Source organism: Tachyglossus aculeatus, chromosome 5 (genome assembly GCF_015852505.1).
Source record: "Tachyglossus aculeatus isolate mTacAcu1 chromosome 5, mTacAcu1.pri, whole genome shotgun sequence".
NCBI lineage: Eukaryota > Metazoa > Chordata > Mammalia > Monotremata > Tachyglossidae > Tachyglossus > Tachyglossus aculeatus.
Genome location: NC_052070.1, coordinates 57,285,514 through 57,312,892, shown reverse-complemented (window position 1 = coordinate 57,312,892; position 27,379 = coordinate 57,285,514). Strand labels below are relative to the sequence as shown.

At 45.3% G+C, this 27,379-nt stretch overlaps 1 protein-coding gene and 1 non-coding gene across 3 annotated transcripts in view; both read right to left on the bottom strand.

Moving 5' to 3' along the window:
• Positions 1-27,379, bottom strand: part of PAX7 (paired box 7) — a 177,963-nt gene that overhangs the window by 46,033 nt on the left and 104,551 nt on the right. For both annotated transcript variants that reach the window (XM_038746988.1, XM_038746990.1), the window contains exons 6-7: positions 24,646-24,811; positions 22,693-22,895 (exon numbers count right to left, since the gene is read on the bottom strand). In XM_038746988.1, the coding sequence (XP_038602916.1) occupies positions 22,693-22,895; positions 24,646-24,811 (369 nt within the window). The remainder of the gene's footprint in view (positions 1-22,692; positions 22,896-24,645; positions 24,812-27,379) is intronic.
• Positions 6,351-6,488, bottom strand: LOC119929389. The gene has a single exon (XR_005451515.1). It is a non-coding gene; the product is annotated as a small nucleolar RNA SNORA7 (small nucleolar RNA).

Sequence of the window (27,379 nt, the reverse complement as noted above, 5' to 3'; positions counted from 1 at the left end):
ACCCCTATGGAGCCCTCCTCCCTTTTCTGGGGGCCTAGATGTGGAAGAGAGAGACCATGAAGTCTGTAGAAGGTGGATCAGGAGGAAAATTGAGTAAGATATTGATTAAATATCTAATATGTGCTGGACACTTCAGTAGTTGCTGGGGTAAACATGGCTGAAGTGGTGGTGAGTTCTTTCAGATTCTTCCCATTTCACATAAGGAATTGAGGAGTGGGGCTGCAGGACCCTTCCCCACCTTCCCCCTTTCATCTCATCTCCCTAACTTCTTCATTCAGCCAGAGACCTGCCTTAAAGTCTCAGGGTCTCTTATCATTTCATTTTTTCTTTGCCTCTTTCCATTTCTTTCTTCTCCATCTCTAGGTCACCCCTGACTCTGGACTTCCATTCTTTTGTCCTTCTTGCTCATTTCTAAACCATTTCTCTCCTTTCCTCTCTCTCGGAATCTGTCTCTGCCCCCATTACTCCTTTTGTTTTCACTCTTTCTTTTTCTCTCTACCTTTTTTATCTTTCCATTCCTCTCACTTTCCCTCCCTCCCTTCCCCTTATCTGTTTTTCCATCTCAGTTTCCTCTCTCTCTCTCTCTCTCTCTCTCTCTCTCTCTCTCTCTCTCTAATATGTGAGGTTCTGAGCTTCTTCAGCAGGGCTCAGAGTCTATAATATCAGCTGGAGGAGCTCAGAGCCCCGTCACCTCGGATTTAGACTGAAATTTTGATTTTCTGCCGTGGTTAGATAATGTGGCAATCCTGTTTCCTGATAGTTGCTGTTTATCAGCACAGTACAGGATAGTTGTAAGTGGAGAGGCCTCATAACCTTCCCCATCTCTCCTCCTCTCCCACTGCTGGGCTTCTCTCTCCCTCTCTTTCTTGCAGTTGAAATTACCAGTGCCTAACCAACCCGATTCTGTCCCAATCCCAGTCCTGACTTACTATATGTTGTGCTCTGCACACAGTAAGTGCTCAATAAATATGACAGATGGATTGATTGACTACACTGTTCAAACCTTTCTGCTGTCACCAGAGTTGACTTGGCAGGCTCCAGCGTCAGAATTCTGGACCTAGACAGCATCTTGGGGTCATCTAGTCCACCTCTTGCATCAAAGCAGGGCATCTAGTTCATTTCCCTGCCTCTAGGCAGCTCTACATTCAAGATAGAAGATTATCATGTTCTTAAAGAATTGGGGTGGTGATTTCCTAACTCTTCCTTAATAACCCAAAATCCACCTTGCTCTCCCAAAGTTCTTCCTTAGGTCTACCCTCAATCTCCCTTCCTGCAATTGAATCCCACTTCCTCTATCCAGAATTCAGTATGCCCAGGTTGGTAGAAATGGCCCCACCTCCAAGCCTCCGATATTTCTCTTCCCATTTCTGCTCCTGTCACTCCTGACGTCCTTATCCTTTTCGTTTCTCCTTTAACCAACCCCCCTTGATTCCAGGCAGCCCCTCAATGTGAACATTGGTCTCCTTTCTCTAACCTGGTCAGGAATTCAGGGCTCCGATGTTACCCACCCCACCCCGATATGGGGACCCCTTGGTCCCGGGGTGCTGGCAACAGAGTCATTTAGGAGATCACTTCTTAGAACTCAAAGCCAGTGAGAAGTCTGGGTAGGAGGAAGGGAGGTAGAACACCCTTATTGGGGTGTTTCTTTGCTGTTGGGAGGGGAAGGTGCCAAAATTCAGTCAGGCATTGTATAAGGCCTAATGGAAAGAGCACGGACCTGGGAACCGGAGGAACAGGGTTCTAATCCTGACTCTGCCTTTTGCTTGCTGGCTTTGAATTCTAAGAATTGACCCCTGAGTGACTCTGTTGCCAGGACCGCAGGACCGAGGGGTCCCCAGATGGGAGTTGGGGTGGGTAACATCAGAGACCTGAACTCCTGACCAGGTGAGAGATAGGAGACCAACAGTCAAATTGAAGGGCTGTCTGGAATCAAAGAGGGGTGATTGAAGGAGAAACAGAAAGGATACGGGACACCAGGAATGACAGGAGCAGAAATGGGAAGAGAAATGTGACCTTGGGCCACTCACTTCACTTCTCTGGGACTCAGTTTCTTCATCTGTAAAGTGAGGATTCAATACTGTGTCTACCCTGATTGTTTTATATCTACCCTAGCATTTCGTACAGGGCTTCTTTAATGGTATTTTTTAAGCACTAAGCACTGGGGTAGATACAACTAATCAGGTTGGACACAGTCCCTATCCCACATGGGGCTCAAAGTCTTAATCCCCATTTTACAGCTGAGGTAACTGAGGTCCAGAGAAGTTAAATGACTTGCCCAGGGTCACACAGAAATCAAATGGCAAAGATGAGATTAGAACTCAGGTCCTTCTGTCTCCTAGGCCCATGTAGTATCCTCTGGCCATGCCACTTCTCCTGGCATGTAATAAGCACTTAAAAAATACCACAATTATTGTTACTATAGTTGGGCCCCAACTGGTCTTGAATGAAAGCCATTGAAAACCTGGGTGGGAAATGGAAAATGGGAAAGGGGGAAGACACAAGGAGGAGAAGGAAGAGGAGAAGGAGGAAGTGGCAGAAGTAGGAATGAAGAAGAATATTCTTTCAGCTTGGGAGCTTCCGAGAGTAATAAGTGTTTTTGTCAATTCAAATCTTTTCTTCGATTTTCATCTCTATGTCTCTGGAGAGGGAGCGGGGGTGGGGCCGCTAATCTTCAAAAACGCTGTTCTCAGGACAACTTATTTTGAGAGCAGGGATCATACCTACCTACTCTGTTGCACTGTACTTTCCCAAACTTAGTCCAGTCAATCAATCAGTGATACTTATTGAGTACTTATTGTGTGCAGAGCACTGTACTAAGCACTAGGGAGAGTACAATATAATAGAGTTGGTAGACATGATTCCTGCCTTCACCCCCTTTAATCTACCCCCCTCCATGCCCCACAGCACTTGTGTATATATGCACATTTCTATAATTCTATTTACTTATATTAATGCTGTTTACTTGTTCTGATGTGTATATATATCTATAATGCTATCTATATTGATGCCTGTTTACTTGTTTTGATATCTGTCTCCCCCCTTCTAGACTGTGAGCCCGTTGTGGTCAGGGATTGTCTCTCTTTGTTGCTGAATTGTACTTTCCAAGCACTTAGTACAGTGCTCTGCACACAGTAAGTGCTCAATAAATAAGACTGAATGAATGAATGAAAGGAGCTTAAAAATCACTCTCCCACCTTTAAAGCCTTATTAAAATCATATATCTCCAAGAGGCCTTCTCTGACAAAGCCCTCATTTCGCCTACTCTCTCTCCCTTCTGTGTTGCCCTAGTACTTGGGTTTGAACCTTTTATTCACGCTACCCTGAGCCCCCACATCCATATCTGTAATTAATTTTAATGCCTGTCTCCCCCTCTAGACTGTAAGGTTGTTGTGCAAAAGGAAACATGTCCACCAACTCTATCATATCATACTCTCCCAAGTGCTTAGTACAGTGTTTGGCACATAGTAAGCACTCAATATATATGACTGATTCTTCACACAGTTAGCACTCAATAAATACCAGTGATTGATTGATTATTGATTGAACTGAACATAAGCTTCCTGCTCCTTTCCCGTGAGCTTTCCTGATCTTCCCTCATCCTGACAACAATGGAATGATCCATGTTGAGCCCAGACAAACTCATACCACCTCATATTTAGGAGTGTGTGAGGGGAATGACCTCTTTGGAAGCTTCCTGGGCCCTGCAGCCGGTAGCCCAGAGATCTATTTAGGGGAGGTCCCTCTCTATTGTCAGAAAATGCCCAGGTTTCTGTCCCTTTGAAGGCTGCCGTTCCCCTGTAGTTAGACTGAACAGCATAATCCAGCTCTCTCTCCTGCCACCTGCAAACTCTCCAGCGTTCTCCACGGCACATAATTAAACCTGGCGCTGGGCAGCGGCAGGAGTCTGACGCTGATTCTTAAAAAAAGGAAGAGAGAGAGAATGACAGAGAGAGAGAGAGAGAGAGACAACCACCATGGATAAACACAGACCTGGCTCCCTCTCCCTGTTTTCTGTGTGGTGGGCCACTGCTTTGCTCCTCCAGTTTAAAGGAACTCCATTTCTTATGGAAAAGGAGAGGAGGTATTTAAAAAAAACACCAAGACACAGAGCTCATCCTTATCTCAGGGAGACAGTTGTCGGGAATCACTTTGACTGAGTCGTTTTGTCTCCATGCTTTTTTCACTGTCAAGCAGGCCTCAGGACATGGATCAAAGGAGAGGCGCTGAGCACTGCTGCAACTTCTGATCCCTTCGCCGGGGCCTCCGCCCGAGCAAACGCTAGACAGCTTTCCACCACATCAAATGGAAGGAGAAGAAGAGAGGAGAGGGGAAGAAAGGTAAGAGGTAAAAACCAAGAGATAAATATAGAGAGAGGGGAAGAGAAACAGTGAAGAGAGTGAAAGCAGTTAGGAAAGAGAGAGTGGGGGATCACAGAGAGAGAAAGAAAGAGAGGAAGAGAGAAGCAGTCAGAAAGGCAAATGAAGGGAAGGGATGGACGAAGAGAATTGGAAAGAAAAAATCAAGATTTGGATAGGGAACGCGAGGATTTAGGGAAATCAGAAGAGATAGGAGAACAGAACAGAAGGGGTAAGAAAAAGTGAGAGCGGGAAATGAAGAAAATATAGGGATTGTGAGTCCAAGACCAGGAGAGGCAGGGGCTCATATGCAGACTGGAAGAGAGATAAGAAGGATAGTAAGGAGCATGCTAAGAAAGGAGGGAAAGACAGTGGGAGAAGTGTCGCAGAGAAAGTAAGCCAGGGAGATGGAAAACCACAGCAAGAGAAGTGACAGGAAGAGGGAGATAAAAAGGAAAGGACAAAATAAGGAAGGATGCAAAGGAGGCACTTGAAGCTTACCCTGTAGGGCCTTTAACCCTGGAGGGGTTTCAGAGCAAGCTGGCGGTGGATCTATGTATAGGGTGACTGGGGATAGGAAAGCTACAGTCTGGAGTTGTGGTTTCAGGATTTCAGGACAGTATCCCGGGATGGGGGAAGGCACATCTGCTTCAAGAGGCCTTTATTGACTAAATCCTCATTTCCTCTTTTCCCACTCTTTTCTGCCTGATTTGCTCCCTTTATTCACCCCACCCCGCCCCTCACAACCAGCCCAACAGCATTTATATAATTATAATAATAATAATGGTATTTAAGTACTTACTATGTGCCAAGCACTGTTCCAAGCACTGGGGGTAGATACAAGGTAATCAGGTTGTCCCACAAGTCTTAGTCCCCATTTTACAGATGAGGTAACTGAGGCACAGAGAAGTTAAGTGACGTGCCCAAGGTCTCACAGTAGACAAGTGGCAGAGTCGGAACTAGAACTCACAACCTCTGACTCCCAAGCCAGTGCTCTTTCCATTAAGCCATGCTGCTTCTCTAATACATATCCACATATCCATAATTAACTTATTTATATTAATATATATCTCCCTTTCTTGACTGTAAGGTCATCATGGGCAGGGAATGTATCTGTTATTTTGTGCTGTATTATCCCAAGTGTTTAGTATAGTGCCCTACACACAATAAGCACTCAAAAATATGATTGATTGCTCTAGCCCAAAGAGGGAGTGGTGTTACTGGAGTGGATTGGAGTCTTGTTGGTTTCTGCTGACCCATTCTCTGACCTCATTCTACCCTAGGTTAATAACTTCATTCATTCATTCAATCGTATTTATTGAGCGCTTACTGTGTGCAGAGCACTGTACTAAGTGCTTGGGAAGTACAAGTTGGCAACATATAGAGACAGTCCCTACCCAACAACAGGCTCACAGTCTAGAAGGGGGAGGCAGACAACAAAACAAAACATGGTCAGGTGTCAAATCATCAGAATAAATAGAAGTAAAGCTAGATGCACATCATTGACAAAATAAATAGAATAGTAAATATGTACAATAACTCCCTTCAAAGCCTCTTGCAGTCACTTGTTTGGCCTCGAAATTTTGTGTCACCCTTGCATTTTGATATGCACCCTTTATTCACCCTACCCTCAGCCCCACAGCACTAATATACATATCCATAATTTATTCATTTGAATTAATGTCTGTCTTTCCCTCTAGATTGTGGGCTCCTTATGGGCAGGAAATTAGTCTACCAGCTCTGTAATATTGTTCTCTCCCAAGCACTTAGTAGAGGGTACAGAGTCTTGTCTTATGCTGTCATGTCATTTCAGACCCATAGCGACAACACAGACACATCTCTCCCAGAACACCCCGCTCTCCATCTGCAATCGTTCTGGTAGTGTATTGTTAGAGTTTTCTTGGTAAAATAAGAAAGTGGTTTACCATCACCGCCTTCCGTGCAGTAAACTTGACTCTCTCCCATCCTAATGCTGCCCAACAAGGGTGAGTTTTGACTTGTAGCATATTGCCTTCTACTTGCTAGCCACTGCCCAAGCTAGGAATGGAAGGGATAGGCCTCTGCTTGACTCTCCCTCCCATAGCCGAGATTGGTAGAATACTGGAAACTCTCCAGGTGCGACCCTGAGAGGGGCTGTACACAGTAAGTGTCCAATAAAAACAATTGATTGATTGATTAATTGCAGAGCACTGTACTAAGTGCTTGGGAGAGTACAGAATAGAAAAGTTGGTAGGCATGATCTCTGCCCTCAAGGAATTTACAATCTAATGGAGGAGACAGACTTTAAAAAATTACAGATAGGGGAAATGGCGGAGTTTAAGGACGTGGATGTAAGTGCCATGGGGGCTCAGTGCTTAAGTAAAGATCCGAGGGTATAGATAATGCAGAAGGGAGATTGAAGAGGATGGGGAAATGAGAGATGTCAGAGAATCAACACTTCTTTGAGGGGCCCTGGGATGGTGGATTGGGCCAGAAGATCTGTTAGACCAGAGGTGAGAACACAGTCCTATTTCTTCAGTTTCCTCCTCTGGGAACAGACTCTTCCTTGACCTCAATGTGCCCATGAGAGGATTAAATACCCTCCCCACGGCAGTGTTTTGAAAGGCCATACAGTATCCATGATAGCTGCTATTGCCACAGTTGCAATGAGTTGTGGATCTGTTAGGAAAGCAGGAAGGCCAGTTTTTTTGTGGGGTGTTTATGGAATTTGTTAAGTACTTACTATGTACCAGGCACTGTTCTAAGCCCTAGGGTAGATAAAAGCTAATTAGGTTGGACACAGTCCCTGTTCCATATGGGGTACTAAGTCTTAATTTTACAGATAACTGAGGCCCAGAGGAGTGAAGTGACTTGCCCAAGGTCACACAGCAGACAAATGGCTGAGGCGGGATTAGAACCCAAGTCCTCCGACCCCCAGGTCCATGCTCTAACCACTAGCCTATGTTGCTTCTCTAGGCCATTGAGACAGAAAGAGTGCCGGGCTGGGAACCCAATGCCCTGGGTCTCTTCCTGGTTTGGCCCATGTTTGGCTGATTTGGCCATTCCTTCTCCTTTCTTAGAATCCAGCATTGCTGAGGGGAAGTGATTTTGACAGGCACCAGCCTGCCTTCTGGGGAATCTGTGAGCCCCATGTGAAATTTGATTATCTTGTATTTATCCCAGGACTTAGTACAGAGCTTGGCACATAGTAAGTGCTTAACAAGTAACACAGTTGTTATTATTATTTGGCCTGGGGGTAAAGTGACTCCTAGTATTTTTTCCCCTGACCTCAGGGATGTCATGAGTGAGTTAAACCCTGCACAAGGTAGGTGGGGAAATGAGTCTCAGAGAGGTTGAAATGGTTGCCCTGAAGCACAAAGCATTTAATTAAATTTGGAATTTAAGTGCCTACTATCTACCAAGCAGCAGTGTGGTTCAGTGAAAGAGCCCGGGCTTTGGAGTCAGAGGTCATGGGTTCAAATCCTGGCTCTGCCAATTGTCAGCTGTATGACTGTGGGCAAGTCACTTTACTTCTCTGGGCCTCAGTTACCTCATCTGTAAAATGGGGATTAAGACTATGAGCCCCCCCATGGGGCAACCTGATTGCCTTGTAACCTCCCCAGTGCTTAGAACGGTGCTTTGCACATAGTAAGCGTTTAAAAAATGCCATTATTATTATTATTATTCTTACCAAGCACTGAGGTAGATAAAAGATATCCAAGTTAGACTTGGTCCATGCCCCATGTAGCGCTCACAGTCTAAGTAGGTATTGAATCCCCATTTTAAAGATGAGGAAATTGAGGAATAGAAAAGTTAAGTGCCTTGTCCTAGGTCTCAGAACAGGCAAGTGGCAGAGCCAGGATTAGAACCCAGGTCCTCTGACTCCCAGGCCTGTGATCTTTCCACTGGGCCACACTGATTCTTAAGAGTCACATATCTTTCGGCTCCTCTCCAAAAGCATCATTAAGGATTCGTTGAAGTTATCATTCCCAAGGAGTATCAATATTTTTTTTTAATCTGCACTCATGGAAAGGGAAATGGGAATGAGGCCCATCTTGCAATATGTCTTGTTTCCTCAGATTTGAGCCCTATTACTTCAGTTATGACTCCTCCAAGAATCAATTTAATGAATGAGCACCTCCTCCTTGAAACTTTCTGAAATTTACCTTTAGGGTTCCCGCGACTTGTTGTACGCTCTTAGTTCTTATATATTTCTCTATATTGCCTTTGTCAATAGGTTTCTGTCACTGGAATAATATGTATATTTGGTTTCTCCTGTTTCCCTCCTTAGATGGTAAGTTTCTTAAGGTCAGGGACTCTATCTTCTCCTTCCTTTGTTTTGTGCTCCTCAAAGTGCTTTGTTCACTGCCCTGTATAGAGATGATCCAGCTGATACCCACTTCCGCTCCTCTGGAACACAATTTACCCCTTACTAGGCCAATAATTCTGTTTTTGTGGAACAACAGAATATTGGGCATCATCCCAAACTTGAATGAATTCTCCTTCTCTTATGGCAAGGGGAAAAAAAGCAAGGGAGAAGGAAAGGAATGAAAGAAAAGGGGAGAAGAATGAGGATAAAATCCTCCAGCTTTCTATGCTGTCTGAACTACAAATCCCAGCTGTTGTGGGATCTCAGTCTCAAATGAACCTTGTCCGAGCAGCCTTCAGCTTGGAGTGGGGAAGCCCAATCATTCAAAGTGAGTCCTAGCCTCTGAGGACTAGTGTAGTGTAAGTGGACCAGTTTTAATCAGGCCAATCTCAATTTGGGGATACTTTTGTATTTTTCTAAAACTACACAAGACAGTATCAACTTAAACTTAACCATAACCCTCAAACAAATAGTGATAAGGCAGATGACATGGATCGTGCCATCAGGAGAAGCATAATGGCTTATTCATTCATTCATGCAATCATATTTATTGAGTGCTTATTGTGTGCAGAGCACTGTACTAAGCGCTTGGGAAGTATAAGTTGGCAACATATAGAGATGGCTTATTGGAAAGAGCACAGACCTAAGTGTCAGATGGCCTGGGTTCTAATTCACCACTTTACCTGCTGTGTGACCTTGGGCAAGCCATTTCACTTTTCTGTGCCTCAGTTTCTTTAACTATAAAATGATGATTCCATATCAGTTCTTCCTCCTACTTGGACTGTGAGCCTCATGTGGGACCTGATTTTCTTGTACCTACCCCAGTGCTTAGTACGGTGTTTGGCACATAGTAAGTGCTTAACAAATACCACAATTATTATGGTGCCATTTGGAGGGCCAAAGACAACTGCTTCATTTGCTGCTGAAGGGCAGCCTCTTCGGGGGCAGGAAAGGAGGGGAGAGAAGGACAATTCCTGCTCATGTGGGAATTTTGTCAATGCCCCTCTCTTTTTCTAGCTCTTCAGTGGTAGTATAGAATCTTAGGTCTTACAAGTATTTCCCAATCAATCAATGGTGTTTATTAAGTACTTACTATGTGCAGAGCACTGTACTAAGTGCTTGGGAGAGTGCAGTGCAACAGAGTTAGCAGAAACATTACCAATATTCTTCTCCAGCTGACAAGGCTGTTGGTGGAATAGTGGAACACTGGGACTGAGCCCTGTGAATCTGTCTCAGATGGCTTCTCTGGGACCCATCAGGACCCTTAAGAACAAGGTATTTGATTATTCTGGCTCAGGGGGCAAAAGGTTTGGGGAGGGAAATGGGGATCCTCAGATAGGAAGGGAGGGAGGCAGGGGCTCAAAGAAAAAAATCAGGGAGAAGAGAGAGAGAGAGAGAGAGATGATAGAAACTAAGAAGCAGTATAACTTAGTAGTAATAATAATAATAATGGCATTTGTTAAACACTTACTATTCTAACCACTGGGAGGATACAAGGTGATCAGGTTGTCCCACAGGGGGCTCACAGTCTTAATCCCATTTTACAGATGAGGTAACTGAGTCCCAGAGAAGTGAAGTGACTTTCCCAAGGTCACACAGCTGACAATTGGCGGAGCTGGGACTTGAACCCATGACCTCTGACTCCAAAGCCCATGCTCTTTCCACTGAGCCATGCTGCTTCTCAATAATAATGGCATTTATTAAGTGCTTACTGTGTGCAAAACCCTGTTCTAAGCTCTGAGAAGGTTACAAGGTAATCAGGTTGTCCCATGGGGGGCTCACAGTCTTCATCCCCATTTTGCAAATAAGGGAACTGAGGCCCAGAGAAGTAAAGTGACTTGCCCAAAGTCACACAGCTGACAATTAGTGGAGCTGGGACTTGAATTCATGACCTCTGATTCCAAAGCCCATGCTCTTTCCACTGAGCTACACTGCTTCTCTACCTACCCCAGCACATCATACAATGCCTGGAACATAGTACGTGCTTAACAAATACTACAATTATTAAACACCATAAGAAAAATAGAGCAGAAAGACAGAAAGAAAGAGAGGGAAAGAGAAACATAGGCAGGCAGAGAGGAGGGCAGAAAGAGAGTGAGGTAAAGAAGATATGAAGATCAGGTCGCTCACTGGGCTTTTAAGTTTAGCTTCCCTGAGGTGCAGCAGCTTCTCTTCTTTCTTCCCTCCTTTCTCAATTTCCACAGACCCCACTAGATTTCCCTCCTTCTCCCTGCTTCCCTGCCTCATCCTCCCTTCCAAATGCCCATGTTGGTTTTTCCCAGTCTCTCCTGTCCAGGATGTCTGGCTTCAGCAGCCACTTCCCTCTCCCCTCCCCGCTGCTCGGTCCCCATGTGACAGCGGCTCTCTGCCTGAGGAGTCCCTCAGGGTGCACTGCCCTGGCTCTCCCCCAGCCTGAAGTCCGTATTAATTGCTAATCTCTCTCATTTTCTCTCCCTCTATCTGCCCAGCCTGCCTTGTCCTGAGCTCCCTTATTAATCATAAAGGACAAATCCTGCATTTGAATTCTCCCCACCAAGCTCTGCATTTCAATCTCGCTAAGCCACCCCAACACCAAAAATCCATCAGCGTTCAGAACATACCATGGTGGGGTTGGGGCGGGGGGTGGAACAGGGGTGATGGGGGATTACAGGTTCCCTCTGGATTCAGGAAATTGTGATACACATATAAATGCAACGGACACTTATGGGCAAAATCTGGGCTATGGAGTGGGCCCTGGGGATGTCTGAATCACATCAGGTTATTTGTAAAGCATCTGTGCTCTTTAAAAGACACTCTGAGAATCTAGTGAATGTAGAATATGACAACTCTCTCGTATCCTAAGAACACAGAATCTAATGAATGCAAAATATAACAATTATTAATTGTCCTGATGTAACACCAGCTCTGGTGAGCTCAAAACACTTAAATAAATTTCTTACATTCACCTCAATACATTAGGAAGGGGACAGGCATTATTAGACACATAAGGAGAAAGAGGCACAGAGAAATAAGTGGCTTATTCCTAAAGCTTATAGGCTTACTATGTGCCAACACTGTAATAAGGAAAGGGGTGCTTACAAGATAATTTGGCCACAGTCCCTGTCCCACTTGGGGTTCACAATAGAACCCAAGTCTACTGACTCCCAGTTGAGACCACATACACAAACACACACACACACAATCCTCCCCACACATAAGATTTTTTAAAAACCAAGATTCCAAATGCCGTTCCAAAGCCCACATTTCCTGTCTGACCCTTCCCCCAAGTGGATTTTCCTCTTCCCACCTCCTCTTGTTCCTCCCCCTCCTCCTCCCCACCCCCCACCACACTCCCGCCCAGGAAAAATGGGGAGAGAAGGAAGAAAATACGTGTCTGTTTTCACGTGAGAAAAATGTACTGCTCACTCCTTTCCCTTGTTGCTTGAAGCACGACGACTAACTGACATGAGCAGATGGCTTTGTTTGGTAAAAACTTTAGCGGGGAAAAAAAATCAGCTTTTCCTGGCCATGTAGGTTAAAAGTTTACAAAGACAGAGTGGGATTTGATACCAAGTGAGACAAAATGCCAGAGATATCTCAGCAAAGCCCATCGTTCTGAGGATGGGGGTGGGAAATGGAGGATTGGGGTCTTGATAAACTACATCCTTCCGTGCCAAAGGACATCATGGCTCAGTGGAAAGAACACGGGTTTTGGAGTCAGAGGTCATGGGTTCAAACCTCAGCTCTGCCAATTGTCAGCTGTGTGACTTTGGGCAAGTCACTTAACTTCTATGTGCCTCAGTTACCTCATCTGTAAAATGGGGGTGAAGACTGTGAGCCCCCTGTGGAACAACCTGATCACCTTGTATCCCCCCAGAGCTTAGAACAGTGCTTTGCACGTAGTAAGCACTTAACAAATACCACCATTATTATTATTATTATCTATTCCCTCTCACCCCCTTGATAAAACCCCAAGTTCCAGAGTGTGGGCTGTCATTTCATTCATTCATTCATTCATTCAATCGTATTTATTGAGCACTTACTGTGTGCAGAGCACTGTACTAAGCGCTCGGGAAATACAAGTTGGCAACATATAGAGATGGTCCCTACCCAACAGTGGGCTCACAGTCTAGAAGGGGAGACAGAGAATAAAACAAAACATATTAACAGAATAAAATAGAATAAATATGTACAAGTAAAATAAATACATAAATAAATAGAGTAATAAATACGTACAAACATATATACATACATTTGCTCTTTTCTGACTACTCCTGGGATTAGAGAAAGAGAGAGGCATGGGAATTGGGTGTGTAGAACAGCAGAGCGATTCGGAAAAGCTAGCCAAAATCCTAGAATGTGGTGGATATTCCAAATCACCATGGAATAATCATTTCCCAGGAGCCCAAGAAACAACAACTGAGATAGAATTCAGTCCCAAATGTGTCTGTGTGTGTGTGTGTGTCTTTTTTAAATTCATTTGTGGGTCCGATTAAGGAAGGAAAAGAATGGAGAGAGAAATGCAGCCAGAAGCCCCCTCCTTCCTCTCCCCCTCCTACCCCCCACCATAGCACCTGTATATATTTCTGTACAGATTTGTTACTCTATTTTACTTGTACATATTTACTATTCTATTTATTTTATTTTGTTAATATGCATTGTTTTGTTGTCAGTCTTTCCCTTCTAGTCTGTGAGCCCGCTATTGAGTAGGGACCATCTCTATATGTTACCAACTTGTACTTCCCAAGCGTTTAGTGCAGTGCTCTGGACACAGTAAGTGCTCAATAAATACGATTGAATGAATGAAGCATCTTACTTTCTGCAGAGAAGGCGCCAAGGAAGAATAAATCCATCAATCAGTGGTATTTATTGAGCACTTACTGTGTGCAAAGCACTGTACTAAGTGCTTGGGAGAGACCAATATAGTAGAGTTAGTAGAAGAACTCCCAAGACTTCCAATAGATTCCTTGCTTCTTTAGTCTTTGGGACGGACTCACCCAGGCCATTAAATGGTGAGTGGAAGAGGCCAGAGGGGGTGAAAAAGGGGGAAAGAAAAGAGCAGAAGAGTGAGCAACAACTTGAACAAAAGGAGGAGATGGAGAGAGAGAGCCTTTGGGAGGGAAGGAGATAGAGCAAGGAAAAGGGGAAAGGGAAAAGCAAGAGGGGAAATCCAGGGGTGAAGGCAGGCAGCAGCAGGTGGGTGTACATATGTGAGATACCCTGGAGAAGAAAAAAGATTGTGTAGGATGGCCGAGGTGAAAGAATATTAGAAGCAAAATGTTTCTACAATAAGATAAGCTGGAGAAATGAATTCTTATCCCTCCAAAACCCAACCCTTGAAAATTTGCACGAACAGGGTCTCCTTTCAGGGGATGGGAAATCCCCTGCCCTTCCTCCTGCAGCCCCGTAATGCCAGAATGTCCCCAATCTGCTTTGAGGGATGGAAAGATTAAGAATAATAAAAAAATTGCAATAAAATATGTGTGAAGGAGGGGGTAATTGTGGACAAATGCAGCATTCAAATTCATTTTTCAGCTCTTTTACACACCATTTCAATCTTATTTTCTGGTTGTTAATGAGATCTTGTTGGTTGGTCTGGGCAAAGCCGCCCAATATAAGTGAGTAATTGCACATAATTTTCTCTCCTACTAGTGATTTGCATCCGTTTTTTTTTTAATTCTGGGCTACTTAACACCCCCGCCCCCCTCCCCCCAAAAAACCCTTCCTCTCTACAAATCTCCCTCTCCCTCCCACTTCCTTGTTCCTAGTCCAGCAAGGCTCGTTTTAAATGCTTATTGTAGATGTGGTGTCAACCCAAACAAACAACAAAAAAATACAATGAGAAAAGGCAGAAATGGAAGGAGGTTCTAGGCCCAAACAAGAAAGTAAAAGAGCCTTATCCTGGAGTTGGGAGTGAGAGGTGATGGTTTCCTCAGATTGAATCTTGGCTTCTCTGTTCAGCTATCTTCAGCTCTTACAGGTGCCCTTCAGCCTGTCTATATCCCAGGGAACACGGAAGCAGAGAGCTCTGCCTTGTCCAAAGTGTGGCAAGGGGATAAATCCATAGGTAAATACCCTTAGGGATGGGGCTTCTGGATACCCAGTCTCCAATGCTGGAGAAGACCTTGTGCTTAAAAGTGCAAACAGAGATAAAGCCCCCATGGTTTTGATAATAACAACTGTGGTATTTGTTAAGCACTTGCCATATGCTTAGAATTGTGCTGAGTGTGGGGAGATACAATCAGATCAGATCCAGTCTCTGTCCCAGAGAAGTAGTGTGGTCTAGTGGAAAGAGAATGGACCAGGGAGACAGAGGACCTGGGTTCTAATCCCGGTTCCACCACTCGTCTGCTCTGTGACCTTGGACAAGTCGGTTCACTTCTCTGTGCCTCAGTTACTTCATCTGCAATGGGAACTAAGACTGTGAGTCTTTTGTGAGGCAGAGACTGTGTCCAACCCTATTGTCCTCTATCTATCCCAGCACTTACTGGCACAAAATAAGCTCTTAACAAACACTAGAAAACAATAACCACATGGGGCTCATTGTATAGAGGGAAGAGACCTCCATTTTACAAATAAGGAAACCTAGGCATAGAGAAGTCAAGTGACTTGCCCAAGGTCATATTGCAAGGTGAGGAGTCAGGATTAGAACCCAAGTCTCCTTAGTCCCAGGCCCAGGATCTTTTTAGTAGGCCATACTTTGCTCAGCTGGGAGGCTGGGGTGGGGAAGGAAGGGCACACGAGATGATAAGGGAGGTGGGGGAGAAAGCAGGGGGGAGCCTACACTAGATATACCTGGCAATAGGCCCCTCACCCTCCTGCCCTAGCCCTTGGGCACCAATCCGACCCTGGAACTGGAATGGCAGCCGGGATGGAGAGTGTACATGAGTGGTGGAAACTAAGAAAGCCAACCTGGTCCTCTCGGAGACAACTACTACCATAACTTCTGAGAGGGCAGGGTCACTGGCTCAGGATTGCAAGGAGGAGTCTCAGGGAGGGGAGGAACAGATCTTGGATTTGTAGTTTCCAAATGGGGAATGACTGGGGAAAAGGTCTCTCTTTGTTGGCCTCTCTCTCTCTGGGAAAGGAGAGATCTGAGAAGACAGATCAGAATGGGAAGGGGAGTAGGGAGAGAAGGCAGGGAAGAGACTAGAGGCAGAGGACGTTTTGGGTGAGCAGAGGGTGGGCTCAGAAGATGGCAAACAGCAGCAGGTGGACAGAGGGGTGAGAAGGCATCAGACTGTGGGAAGCTGAGGAGTGTGAGGAAGAGTTGGGCAGTCCCAAGAGAGAGATCAGTGGGGAGGAGTGGGGAACACCTGCCAACCCAAGAAGTGAGAGATGTTCAGGAAACCCCTCTCCCTTGGCAGAAGGGTGGGCCAAGCTGCATTGTCCTCTTGCAAGCACTTAGTACGGAGCTCTGAACACAGTAAGTGCTCAGTAAATACCATTGATTATAAAACAATCTAAAGAGTGAATCTCAGGTCTTTTCCACAGTAGGTCTATGTGGATAACAATAATAATAATTGTGGTATTTGTTAAGCTCTTACTACGTGCCAGGCACTGTACTAAGTGCTGGGGTAGATACGAGATAATCAGGTTGGGCAAAGTCCTTGTCCCACAAAGGGCTCACAGTCTTAAACACCATTTTCCAGATGAGTTAACATTTTTAAGATGCGGCATAGAGAAGTTCAGAGCCCACACCTTGGTGTCATCCTTGACTCCACTCTCTTATTCACCCCACACATCCAATCTGTCACCAAAACCTGCCAGTCTCACCTCCACAACATCGCCAAGATCCTCCCTTTCCTCTCCATCCAAACCGCTACCTTTCTGGTTCAATCTCTCATCCTATCCTGACTGGATTACTGCATCAGCCTCCTCTCTGATCTCCCATCCTCCTGTCTCTCCCTGCTTCAGTCTATACTTCACTCTGCTGCCTGGATTATCTTTGTACAGAAACGCTCTGGGCATGTCACTCCCCTCCTCAAAAATCTCCAGTGGTTGCCTGTCAACCTACGCATCAGGCAAAAAGTCCTCACTCTCGGCTTCAAGGCTGTCCATCACCTCGCCCCCTCCTACCTCACCTCCCTTCTCTCCTCCTACAGCCCAGCCCATACCCTCTGCTCCTCTACCGCTAACCTCCTCACTGTGCCTCATTCTCGCCAGTCCTGCCATCGACCCCTGGTCCACATCCTCCCCGTGGCCTGGAATGCCCTCCCTCCACACATCAGCCAAACTATCTCTCTTCCTCCCTTCAAAACCCTACTGAGAGCTCACCTCCTCCAGAAGGCCTTCCCACACTGAGCCCCCTCCTTCCTCTCCCCCTCCTCCCCTCCCCATTGCCCCCCTGCCCTCTGCCCTACCTCCTTCCCCTCCCCACAGCACAAGTATATATTTGTACATATTTATTACTCTATTTATTTTACTTGTACATATTCACTATATTTTATTAATGATGTGCATATGGCTATAATTCTATTTATTCTGACAGTTTTGACACCTATCTACAAGTTTTGTTGTCTGTCTCCCCCTTCTAGACTGTGAGCCTGTTGCTGGGTAGGGACCGCCTCTATATGTTGCCGACTTGAACTTCCCAAGCACTTAGTACAGTGCTCTGCACACATAAAGCACTCAATAAATATGATTGATTGATTGAATGAATGAATGAATATAGCTATAATTCTATTTATTCTGACGGTTTTGACACGTGTCTACAAGTTTTGTTTTGTTGTCTGTCTCCCCCTTCTAGACTGTGAGCCCATTGTGAGCCTTCTCTCTGATCTCCCATCCTCGTGTCTCTCCCCACTTCAATCCATACTTCATGCTGCTGCCCAGATTGTCTTTGTCCAGAAACTCTCTGGGAATGTTACTCCCCTCCTCAAAAATCTCCAGTGGCTACCAATCAATCTGCGCATCAGGCAGAAACTCCTCACCCTGGGGTTCAAGGCTCTCCATCACCACGCCCCCTCCTACCTCACCTCCCTTCTCTCCTTCTACTGCCCACCCCGCCCCCTCTGCTCCTCTGCTGCTAATCTCCTCACCGTACCTCGTTCTCGCCTGTCCCGCCATCGACCCCCGGCCCACGTCATCCCCCAGGCCTGGAATGCCCTCCCTCTGCCCATCCGCCAAGCTAGCTCTCTTCCTCCCTTCAAGGCCCTACTGAGAGCTCACCTCCTCCAGGAGGCCTTCCCAGACTGAGCCCCTTCCTTCCTCTCCCCCTCGTCCCCAACTCCATGCCCCCATCTTACCTCCTTCCCTTCCCCACAGCACCTGTATATATGTACATATGTTTGTACATATTAATTAATTAATTTATTTATTTATTTTACTGGTACATATCTATTCTATTTATTTTATTTTGTTAGTATGTTTGGTTTTGTTCTCTGTCTCCCCCTTTTAGACTGTGAGCCCACTGTTGGGTAGGGACTGTCTCTATATGTTGCCAACTTGTACTTCCCAAGCGCTTAGTACAGTGCTCTGCACACAGTAAGTGCTCAATAAATACGATTGATTGATTGATTGATAGGGACCATTTCTATATGTTGCCGACTTGAACTTCCCAAGCACTTATTACAGTGCTCTGCACACAGTAAGCGCTCAATAGATACGATTGAATGAATGAATGATTTGCCCAAAGTCTGACAGCACACAAGTGGCAGAGCTGGATTAGAACCCAGGTCCTTCTGAATCCTGGGCCTGTGCTCTATCCACCATACTATGGGAGTTTGGGTCAACAGAGCTAGTGGACTGTGTTTACCACGAGTCTGAAACAAACTCTCTTCTCTGCCCTTCAGGAGAGAGAGCAGTGAACCTGTTTAGCTTGCATCTACCCCAGTGCTTAATACAGTGCCTGGCACACAGTAAGCACTTAAGAAATAGCATTCACAAAGAAGAAGAAGAATTAAAAAATATCTCATTTGAGAGCTCACATGATCGCAAGAGGGAAGATAAGCCAAGTTTGCCAACTTTCTCCAGAAGAGGGCGGATGAGTTTGTAGAGGGGAAGGATTCTTCGGGCTTGCGAATCCAAATATATATATATATATATATATATATATATATATATATATATATATAAAACTGGATTCAGGGGGATTTCTAAGACCGTAGCAAGATTAAGATTTTTTGCCCTCCTGGGTACCTCTTTCCACCAAAACAAGGAGAAGCAGGAAAACTTTGCTTTAAGGATCCAAAAACAAATATTGCTGCCGCTGTTGGTAGTGATGGTGATAGTCATTTAAGGCCCATCTCCAGGAGGGTATTAAAGACTGAAATCAGACGTGCCATTTACTACTAGCTCATTGGTCCAGAGCCTGAAAGAAATAAGTCTGGACCTGTCTCCCCCTTCTAGACTGTGAGCCCACTGTTGGGTAGGGACCATCTCTATATGTTGCCAATTTGTACTTCCCAAGCGCTTAGTACAGTGCTCTGCACACAGTAAGTGCTCAATACTATTGATTGATTGATTGACCTAAAAGAAGCAAGCTGGGAAGGGGGCAAGAAAACAGGTTAGCAGAACCTGAAGCTATGTTATATGGAACCAGAGCATGTTTCATTGGGTTTTAGACATTCACTGGTGGAACATTATGAAGTTGGCATAGGTGGAGAGGGTACCATTATTAGTGGACCTGTAGTTTTCTTTAAACAAATAATATTCATTCATTCATTCAATCATATTTATTTAACACTTACTGTGTGCAGAGCACTGTACTAAGCACTAGGGAAGTACAAGTTGGCAACATATAGAGACGGTCCCTACCCAACAACAGGCTCACAGTCTTATTATATAACAAATAACGATATGTGTTAAGTGCTTATTACTAAGGTGCTAGGGTAGATACAGTGTAATCAGGTTGAACACAGTTCCTGTCCCACATAAGGCTCACAGTTGAAGTAGGAGGGAGAACAGATAATGAATCCCCATTTTAAAGGAAAGGAAACTGAGGCACAGAAAAAATAAATGACTTGTCCAAGGTCACACAGCAGGTAAGTGGTATAGCAGGAATTAGAACCCAGGTCCTCTAACTCCCAAACCCATGCTCTTTCCACTAGTACACACTCCTCTTCTGCCATTGGACTAATGGACACCCCAAGGCCTTTCAGCTTCAGAGTGATGGAGTCAGGCCTGGAACCCAAAGCTGAGGCAAAAAGTATCAGTTGGGGGCAGTTCTGAGATAATAATAATAATAATAATAATAATAATAATAATAAAAAATAATAATAATGGCATTTATTAAGCACTTACTATTGTTCAAAGCACTGTTTTAAGAGATTGAGTCTGGTTGGGAAGGAAGGCCCGGAGGAATGGTGCATGGCAAATCCACTCTCTATGGGTATTTGGGGGAAGTCTCCAGAATGGGAAAGGGAAGCTTGGGAGGAGCAGACCAGCTCAGGACCAAAGCTAGTGAAACCAGAGAATCTTAGTGCCAAGAGAAACCTCAAGAGGCCCAGCCTCCTGCCTCAAGCAAGTGGATGTCTGAACTACCCAGGGCAGCCTGGAATGGGCACAGATGTGCCCCAAATCCCCCCACCCGGCCCAGCAACAGCGAAAAGAGGGACAGATGTTTCCCCTGCAGACACTGAGCCCAACTCAAAGCAGGGCAGCATCTCTGCTCTCTGTCTGGAGAGAGGTCAAGTCTGCTGAGCCCAAACCTAATCCCTCTTTTCTTCTGTGAGAATGAAAATACCCTCCTATAGAATTTCAATTACCAGGACCAAGCCTGTCTGGTGGATCCTGACTGGGACACCCAATCCCAGAGTAACTGGATAGGGCACCCTGGAACAGCAGCAAATGTAGAGTCTCTGAAAGAGTTGGGATCCAGTCCCCTTCCATTTCCCTCAACTGAGCTGCAAGGAAATTCCCTATCCCACTTGTCAGGAGAGGAAATCAGGGACCTGTCACATTGGCAGCCTAATAGAAATGATCTCAGTTTTGACTTGCCAATTTTTCCCTCTACTTCCTTCTTATACCAGTCAGGGACTGTGAATGAGTTTGTTAAAGTGATGGATTCATCAGCTCTATCCAGAAGAAGTGACAGCATCCAAGAGGTTCCTCTTTAAACCACTTGCCTGCTGTGTAACCTTGGGAAAATCACTTAACTTATCTGTGCCTCAGTTTCCTCAACTGTAAAGTGGAGATTCAATCTCTGCTCTCCTTCCTGCTTCTCCTTCCTGTCTCTCCCCATGAGGGAGAAGACTGTGTCCAACTTGATTAACTTCTATCTACCCCAGCACTTGGAATGGTGCTTGATACGTAATAAGTGCTTAACAAATACCATAAAAAAATAACTGGGGGCTGCAGGGGATCTGGTAAGTCAGAGACACCTGGAATAATGTCACAGGCAGATACATGCAGTGCATGTTATCCACACACCCTCTCATTTATTCCCACTACCATTTGGTGTACCCAGAATCATTAAGCTTATTGGCTACCGCTCTGAGATCCCTATCAATCCATCCATGGAATTTTTGGAGCACTTACTGTGTGCAGAGCACTGTACTAAGCACTTGGGAAAGTACAATATAACAGAGTTGACAGATGTGATCCCTGCCCATGCTGAGCTTACATTCTTCAGGGGAATCCCTGCTTTCTTTGAGTCCAGAGTGTCCCTCATAGTCACACTTCCACTGTCAATGTTCGGACTCCGCTCTAAAGTTCCTACTGTTTATCAGCTTCTCAGAACCTCTTTCTTCTGCAAAATGAGGCAGAAACCATGGGAGATTCTCTCTCGTGTTCTGTTCCTGCAAAGTTAATGTGGATCACACATCCTGATTATTCAGGTGGGGGATGGTGGGGGGAGCAGGAAGGGAAAGGTGGAACCCCCCAAGCTGCCCAACTTCAGCAATGAAACCATTCATTCATTCATTCAATCGTATTTATTGAGTGCTTACTGTGCGCAGAGTACTGTACTAAGTGCTTGGGAAGTACAAGTCAGCAACATATAGAGATGGTCCCTACCCAACAACGGGCTAACAGTCTAGAAGGGGGAGACAGACAAGAAAACATGTAGACAGGTGACAAAACATGTAGACAGGTGTCTACTATATGCTCAGCATTGTTCTAAGCACTGGGATAGATACGAGGTAATCAGGTTGTCCCACGTGGGGCTCACAGTCTGAATTCCCATTTTACAGATGGAGTAACTGAGGCACAGAGAAGCAAAGCCCAAGGTCACACAGCAGACAAATGGAAGATCTGGGATTAGAAGCCACGTCCTCTGATTCCCAAGCTAGTATTCATGCCATCCTCCTTCTCATATCCAACAGACTATCTCTCTCCCCACCTTCAAAGCTTTATTAAAATCCCATCTCCTCCAAGAGGCCTTCCCTGACTAACCCAGTATCCCCTATTCCCTTTCACATTTGTACCCTCATGCACTTGATATTCAGCCTGTCCTCAGCCCCAGAGCACTTATGACCATATCCATAATTTCTTTTAATGCCTGTCTTCCCCTCTAAACTGAAAGCTCTCTGTGGGGAGAGAAAGTGTCTACCAACTCTAGTACTCTCCCAAGCTCTTAGAACATTGCTCTGCAGACAGTAAACACAATTGATCGGTTGATTTTTGGCTGGGCTAGAAACGGTCCTGGGATGTAAGAGATAACGTCTCCTCAAGCCCTGCAAATCAGCATTCTAGAAGTCAGTTGCATACAGTTATTCCTGGGCCCATTTTGTTTCTTTGTTCTCCCAGCATTCTCCCCTTTGGAAATCCCCAGAAAACTGTTTAATGCATCTATTCACTATGGCAGCGGAAGAATGAGGAGCAGAAACCTAACCAGCGAGAGCGTGGTCCTGGGGTCATTGGGAATTGGACCAGAAAAGTCCCTTGGCAGCATCTCTAGACTCTCCAACCTGTCTCCGAGAGAGAGGTGTGTGTGCATGCATGCACGCACTTTCTCCACTTTCTTTCTCCCAACTACAGAACCAGTTTGGAACCACCAGATAAATCCCACCAAGGTACCATGCCCAAGGTACCATTGCGGTGGGAAAGGGGGCCAGAGGGGTGACATACCTGAGGAGACAGGCCGTTGCTGACCGGGTTCATGTGGTTAGTCGGAGCCGTTGGGTTCATGAAGCTGTCGGAGTAGCTGGAGAAGCCGTGGCGGGCGCCATACGCGGAGCTGGTGTCCGCGGCGGCTGCGGCGGCTGCGAGTCCTCCCTGGTGCATGGTGGAAGGTGGGAGAGGCTGGGGCCGGTGCACTGTACTACCCCCATCTGCCGAGATACCAGAGAGAGAAACTAGTGAGACTTCCCCAACCTATGGAAAGGGTTATTCTCCCCTTTTTAAAGGCGAGGAAACTGAGGCTCAGAAAGGAGAAGTGGCTAGCCCAAGGCCACTCAGCAGGTGATAGGGCAAGTTGGGAGGAGAGGCCTGATCACTTAAATCCTCATTAATAATGATAATAATAATGATGACATTTATTAAGCGCTTACTATCTGCAAAGCACTGTTCTAAGCACTGGGGAGGTTACAAGGTGATCACGTTGTCCCACGTGGGGCTCACAGTCTTAATCCCCATTTTACAGATGAGGTAACTGAGGCCCAGAGAAGTTAAGTGACTTGCCCAAAGTCACACAGTGGACAAGTGGTGGAGTCGGTATTTGAACCCATGACCTCTGACTCCAAAGCCCATGCTCTTTCCACTGAGCCACACTGGTTCTCCAATTCTGGGCTCTATCCACCAGGCTAGACCACCTGCAGGTCCCAGGACAAAGTTTCCACCCCTCAAATGCCCGACTCTGAGGGTTAAAACTGGGATTTCCCAGGAAAAGCTTTGGAACCATTCATTCACTCAGTCGTATTTATTGAGTGCTTACTGAGTGCAGAGCACTGTACTAAGCGCTTGGGAAGTACAAAACGGAAAGAGTCTGATCCTGGGTGGAGGTCTTGTTGTAGGCTTGGCATCCACACTTAGAGTGAGCTAGGGGCTCTGTGACTGGCTGGTCTCATATGGAATTGTGGCTAAAACAAAACTTTCTACCAAAGAATTGGTTTAGGAAGAAACACAGCTGATTTAGCCCTACCTGCATCTCAAAGGGGCCTTTGAATGCAAGAATGCAGGAATGGGGCCTTTTATTTTCATGATATTTGTTAAGCTGTGTGTCAAACACTGTTCTAAAGGACTGAGGTAGATAAAGGTTTATCAGGTTGGACACCATCCCCGTCTCACACGGGATTCACAGTCTAAGTACAGTGCTCTGCACACAGTATGTGCTCAATACATACGACTGAATGAAGTAGGAGGGAATAGGATTTAATCCCCATTTTACAGCTGAGGAAACTGAGGTGCAGATAAGTTAAGTGACTTGCCCAAGGTACACAGCAAGCAATTGACAGAGCTGGGATTAAAACTCAGGCTGTTTCTGCCAAATTACAGGTTTGAGATATTAGGGTTACAGTCCTCTAGACTGTAAGCTCTTTGTAAGTGGGGAATGTGTCTGTTTATTGTTGTATTTCACTTTCCCAAGTGCTTAGTATAGTGCTCTGCACACAGTAAGTGCTCAATAAATACGATTGAATGAATGAATGAATCGAAGTGAATGAATTATTAGGCGAGTCCCCACCCAAGCTCTGGATGAGGTTGTTTGTTTCTTTGTTTTATGGTACTTATTAAGCACTTACTATGTGCAAACACTGTTCTAAGCAGTATGGTAAGTACATGTTAATTAGGTTAGATACACTCCCTGTCCCACATGGGGACTCCCAGTATTAAGTAGGAGGGCAACAGGTATTGAATCCCCATTTTACAGTTGAGGAAAGTGAGGCACTGAGAAATAAACTGACTTGCCTAAAGTCACACAGCAAGCAATTGGCAGGGCCTGGATTAGAACCCAAATTATCTGACTCCTAAACCTAAGCTCTTCCCAGTAGGCCACAGTGCTTCACTACCAAGACTCAGCCAAGGGGGTTGTCGGGGTGTAAGAGGAGGGGCAAGACCCCTCCCAGCCCTGGTCCCCAAACTCACCTTGGGAAATGGTGGTAGTGGAATAGGTGGAGTCCGGCAGCTGGTAAGGAGGAAGCGTCGGCATGCCCGTGGGTGGGAATCCCCCCGGCAGAAGGTGGTTGAAAGCTGCAAGCTGATTTGCTCCCGCCTGTTTACGCCACCGGGCTCTGCGGTTGCTGAACCACACCTGAGAGTAGCGGGGAGACAGAAGGGGAGAAATGAGGAGCTGAGACCTCCCACACTCCACTCCAACCCACTCCAGAACTTCTTTCCTCTTGCCCCTGACGCCAGGCCGACGTCAGTTTGATTTTTGTACATGGAGTGTTAGCTCTTGGCAAATATCTCCTCCCCCAAGATCCAAATCAGTCCCAACCTTCACAGCCCAAAGCCCCTCACAGCTCTTCCGGGGGGTTCCTCAACTAAGCAGGAGTGGAGGTTCAGACCCAACCTGCTCAGTAGCATGAGCTCATTTAGGCTTTAGCTTGAATTAAGGCAGCTACTAGGTCTGTGTTACACTGTCCTGCCTTAATGAAATTTTAAGTTCTTTTGAGCAAAGACTGCATCTTTCTAACCCTGCCTCATGGTCCCCGGTCCAGTGCTGGAGGTAGAGTCTGACAATCCCTTGCTCAAATTCTTTCTCTGGCCTGAAAGTCCTTCCTTTTTCATATTCCACAGATCACTACTATCCTCATCTTCAAAGCCCTATTAAAATCACCTCCTCCAAGAAGCCTTCCCCAACTAACCTGTCATTTTCCCACCCTTTTCACTCTCACTTCTGCATCATCTATACCCTTGGGTCTGTACCCCTTAAGAACTTGTTACTCATATCTGTCCCACAGCACTTTTATCCATTTTCTTATCTTTAGTCCCCTCGCCTATCTATAAGTTATTTTTACATAACTTTCTCCCCTGTTCCTTTGGCAGGGAACACGTCTGTTTATTGTTGAATTGTACTCTCCCAAATGTTTAGAACAGCACTCTGCAAACAGTAAGTGCTCAATAAATACTATTGAACAAATACATGCAAACCCAGCATGGCTCAGTGGAAAGAGCACGGGATGGGGAGCCAGAAGTCATGCGTTCTAATCCCAGCTCATTACTTGTCAGCTGTGTGACTTTGGGCAAGTCATTTAACTTCTCTGTGCCTCAGTTACCTCATCTGTAAAATGGGGATTAAGACTGTGAACCCCACATGGGACAACCTGATCACCTTGTCTCCTCCCTAGTGCTTAGAACAATGCTTTGCACATAGTAAGCGCTTAACAAATGCTATTATTATTATTATTATTATTATTATTATTATTAGTCCTTGGGACCCTGCCAGAACCTCAGGCCAGTCAGGGCTGCAGCCCTATGTCTCTGTTCAAACTGGAGGCCCTTGATAAATGTGAACAGAACTAAATTAAATACAAAATTTTTAAAAAAGAACAAAATAGGTTGCAGCCTACACATATTTTTTATTCAGCCTCCTCCCTTATTTTTTTAAAATGGTGTTTACCTAACACATACAATATGCCATGCACTGTAATAAGCATGGGGTAGATACAGGATAATCAGGTTGGACACAGTCCATGTGCCATGTGGGGCTCACAGCTTTAATCTCCATTTTACAGATGAGGTAACTGAGGCACATAGAAATTAAGTGAGTAGCCCAAAGTCACACAGCAGACAAGTGGCAGAGCTGGGATAAGAACCCAGGTCCTCCTAATTTCCCTGCTCGTGCTCTATCCCCTGGGTCATGCTGCTTCTAAAGGTAGAGATACTTTAACCAATAGAACCATCATTTTCTCCCAATCTCACAGAATAAAGGCACTATCAATTCCTACCCTGGCCAATTATGGGAAATTATTCATTGGCAAGACAAGGTTAGAGTATGTGTCTACTCTATGGTCACCTGACAGCCCAATCTGGAAAATGAATAAAGGAAAGGGGACTGATGAATAGTTCACTCTTCATGAACTATTAGAATTATAAATACTAATAATTATGGTCTTTGTTAAGCACTTACTATGGGCCAAGGACTGTATGAAGTGCTGGGATAGATACAAGATAATCAGGTCTGGGTTTCTACTTCCAGGCCTAGTACAGGGCTTGGCATAATCATAATTGTGGTATTTGTTAAATAGTTACTATGTGCCAGGCACTATATTAAGCGCTGGGGTAGATACAAGATAATTGGGTTAGACAAGGTCCCTGTCCCACATAGGACTCACAGTCTTAATCCCCATTTTACAGCTGAGGGAACTAAGGCCCTGAGTAGTTAAGTGACTTGCCCAAGGTCACATGGCAGATCTGGGATTAGAACCCAGGTGCTTCTGATTCCCAGGCCCATGGTCTATTCACTAGGCCATGCTGCTTCTCAACATCAGCATTTAACAATAACACTATTAAGTCAGACACAGTTTCTGTCCCTCATGGGGCTCACAGCCTATGTAGGAGGAAGAAGAGGTATTGAATCCCTATTTTATTGATGAGGAAACTGAGGTCAGAGAAATTAAATAACTTTAAATGTAATTAAATAACTTGTCCAGCAGACAAGTGGCAGAGCAGGGATTAGAACCTAAGTCCTTCTGATTCCCAGGCCCATGCTCTGTCCATTAGGCCATACTGCTTCTCTACTTGGATAGATGCAGATTAATTGACTGACCAACGTAGATTTGCTACAGGAAATGCAATCCTGAATTTCCTTGGGTCCCTTTATAACTAGTTGTCTCCCTCTCAACCCACTGACTCTATGCACCTATTAATAAAACTC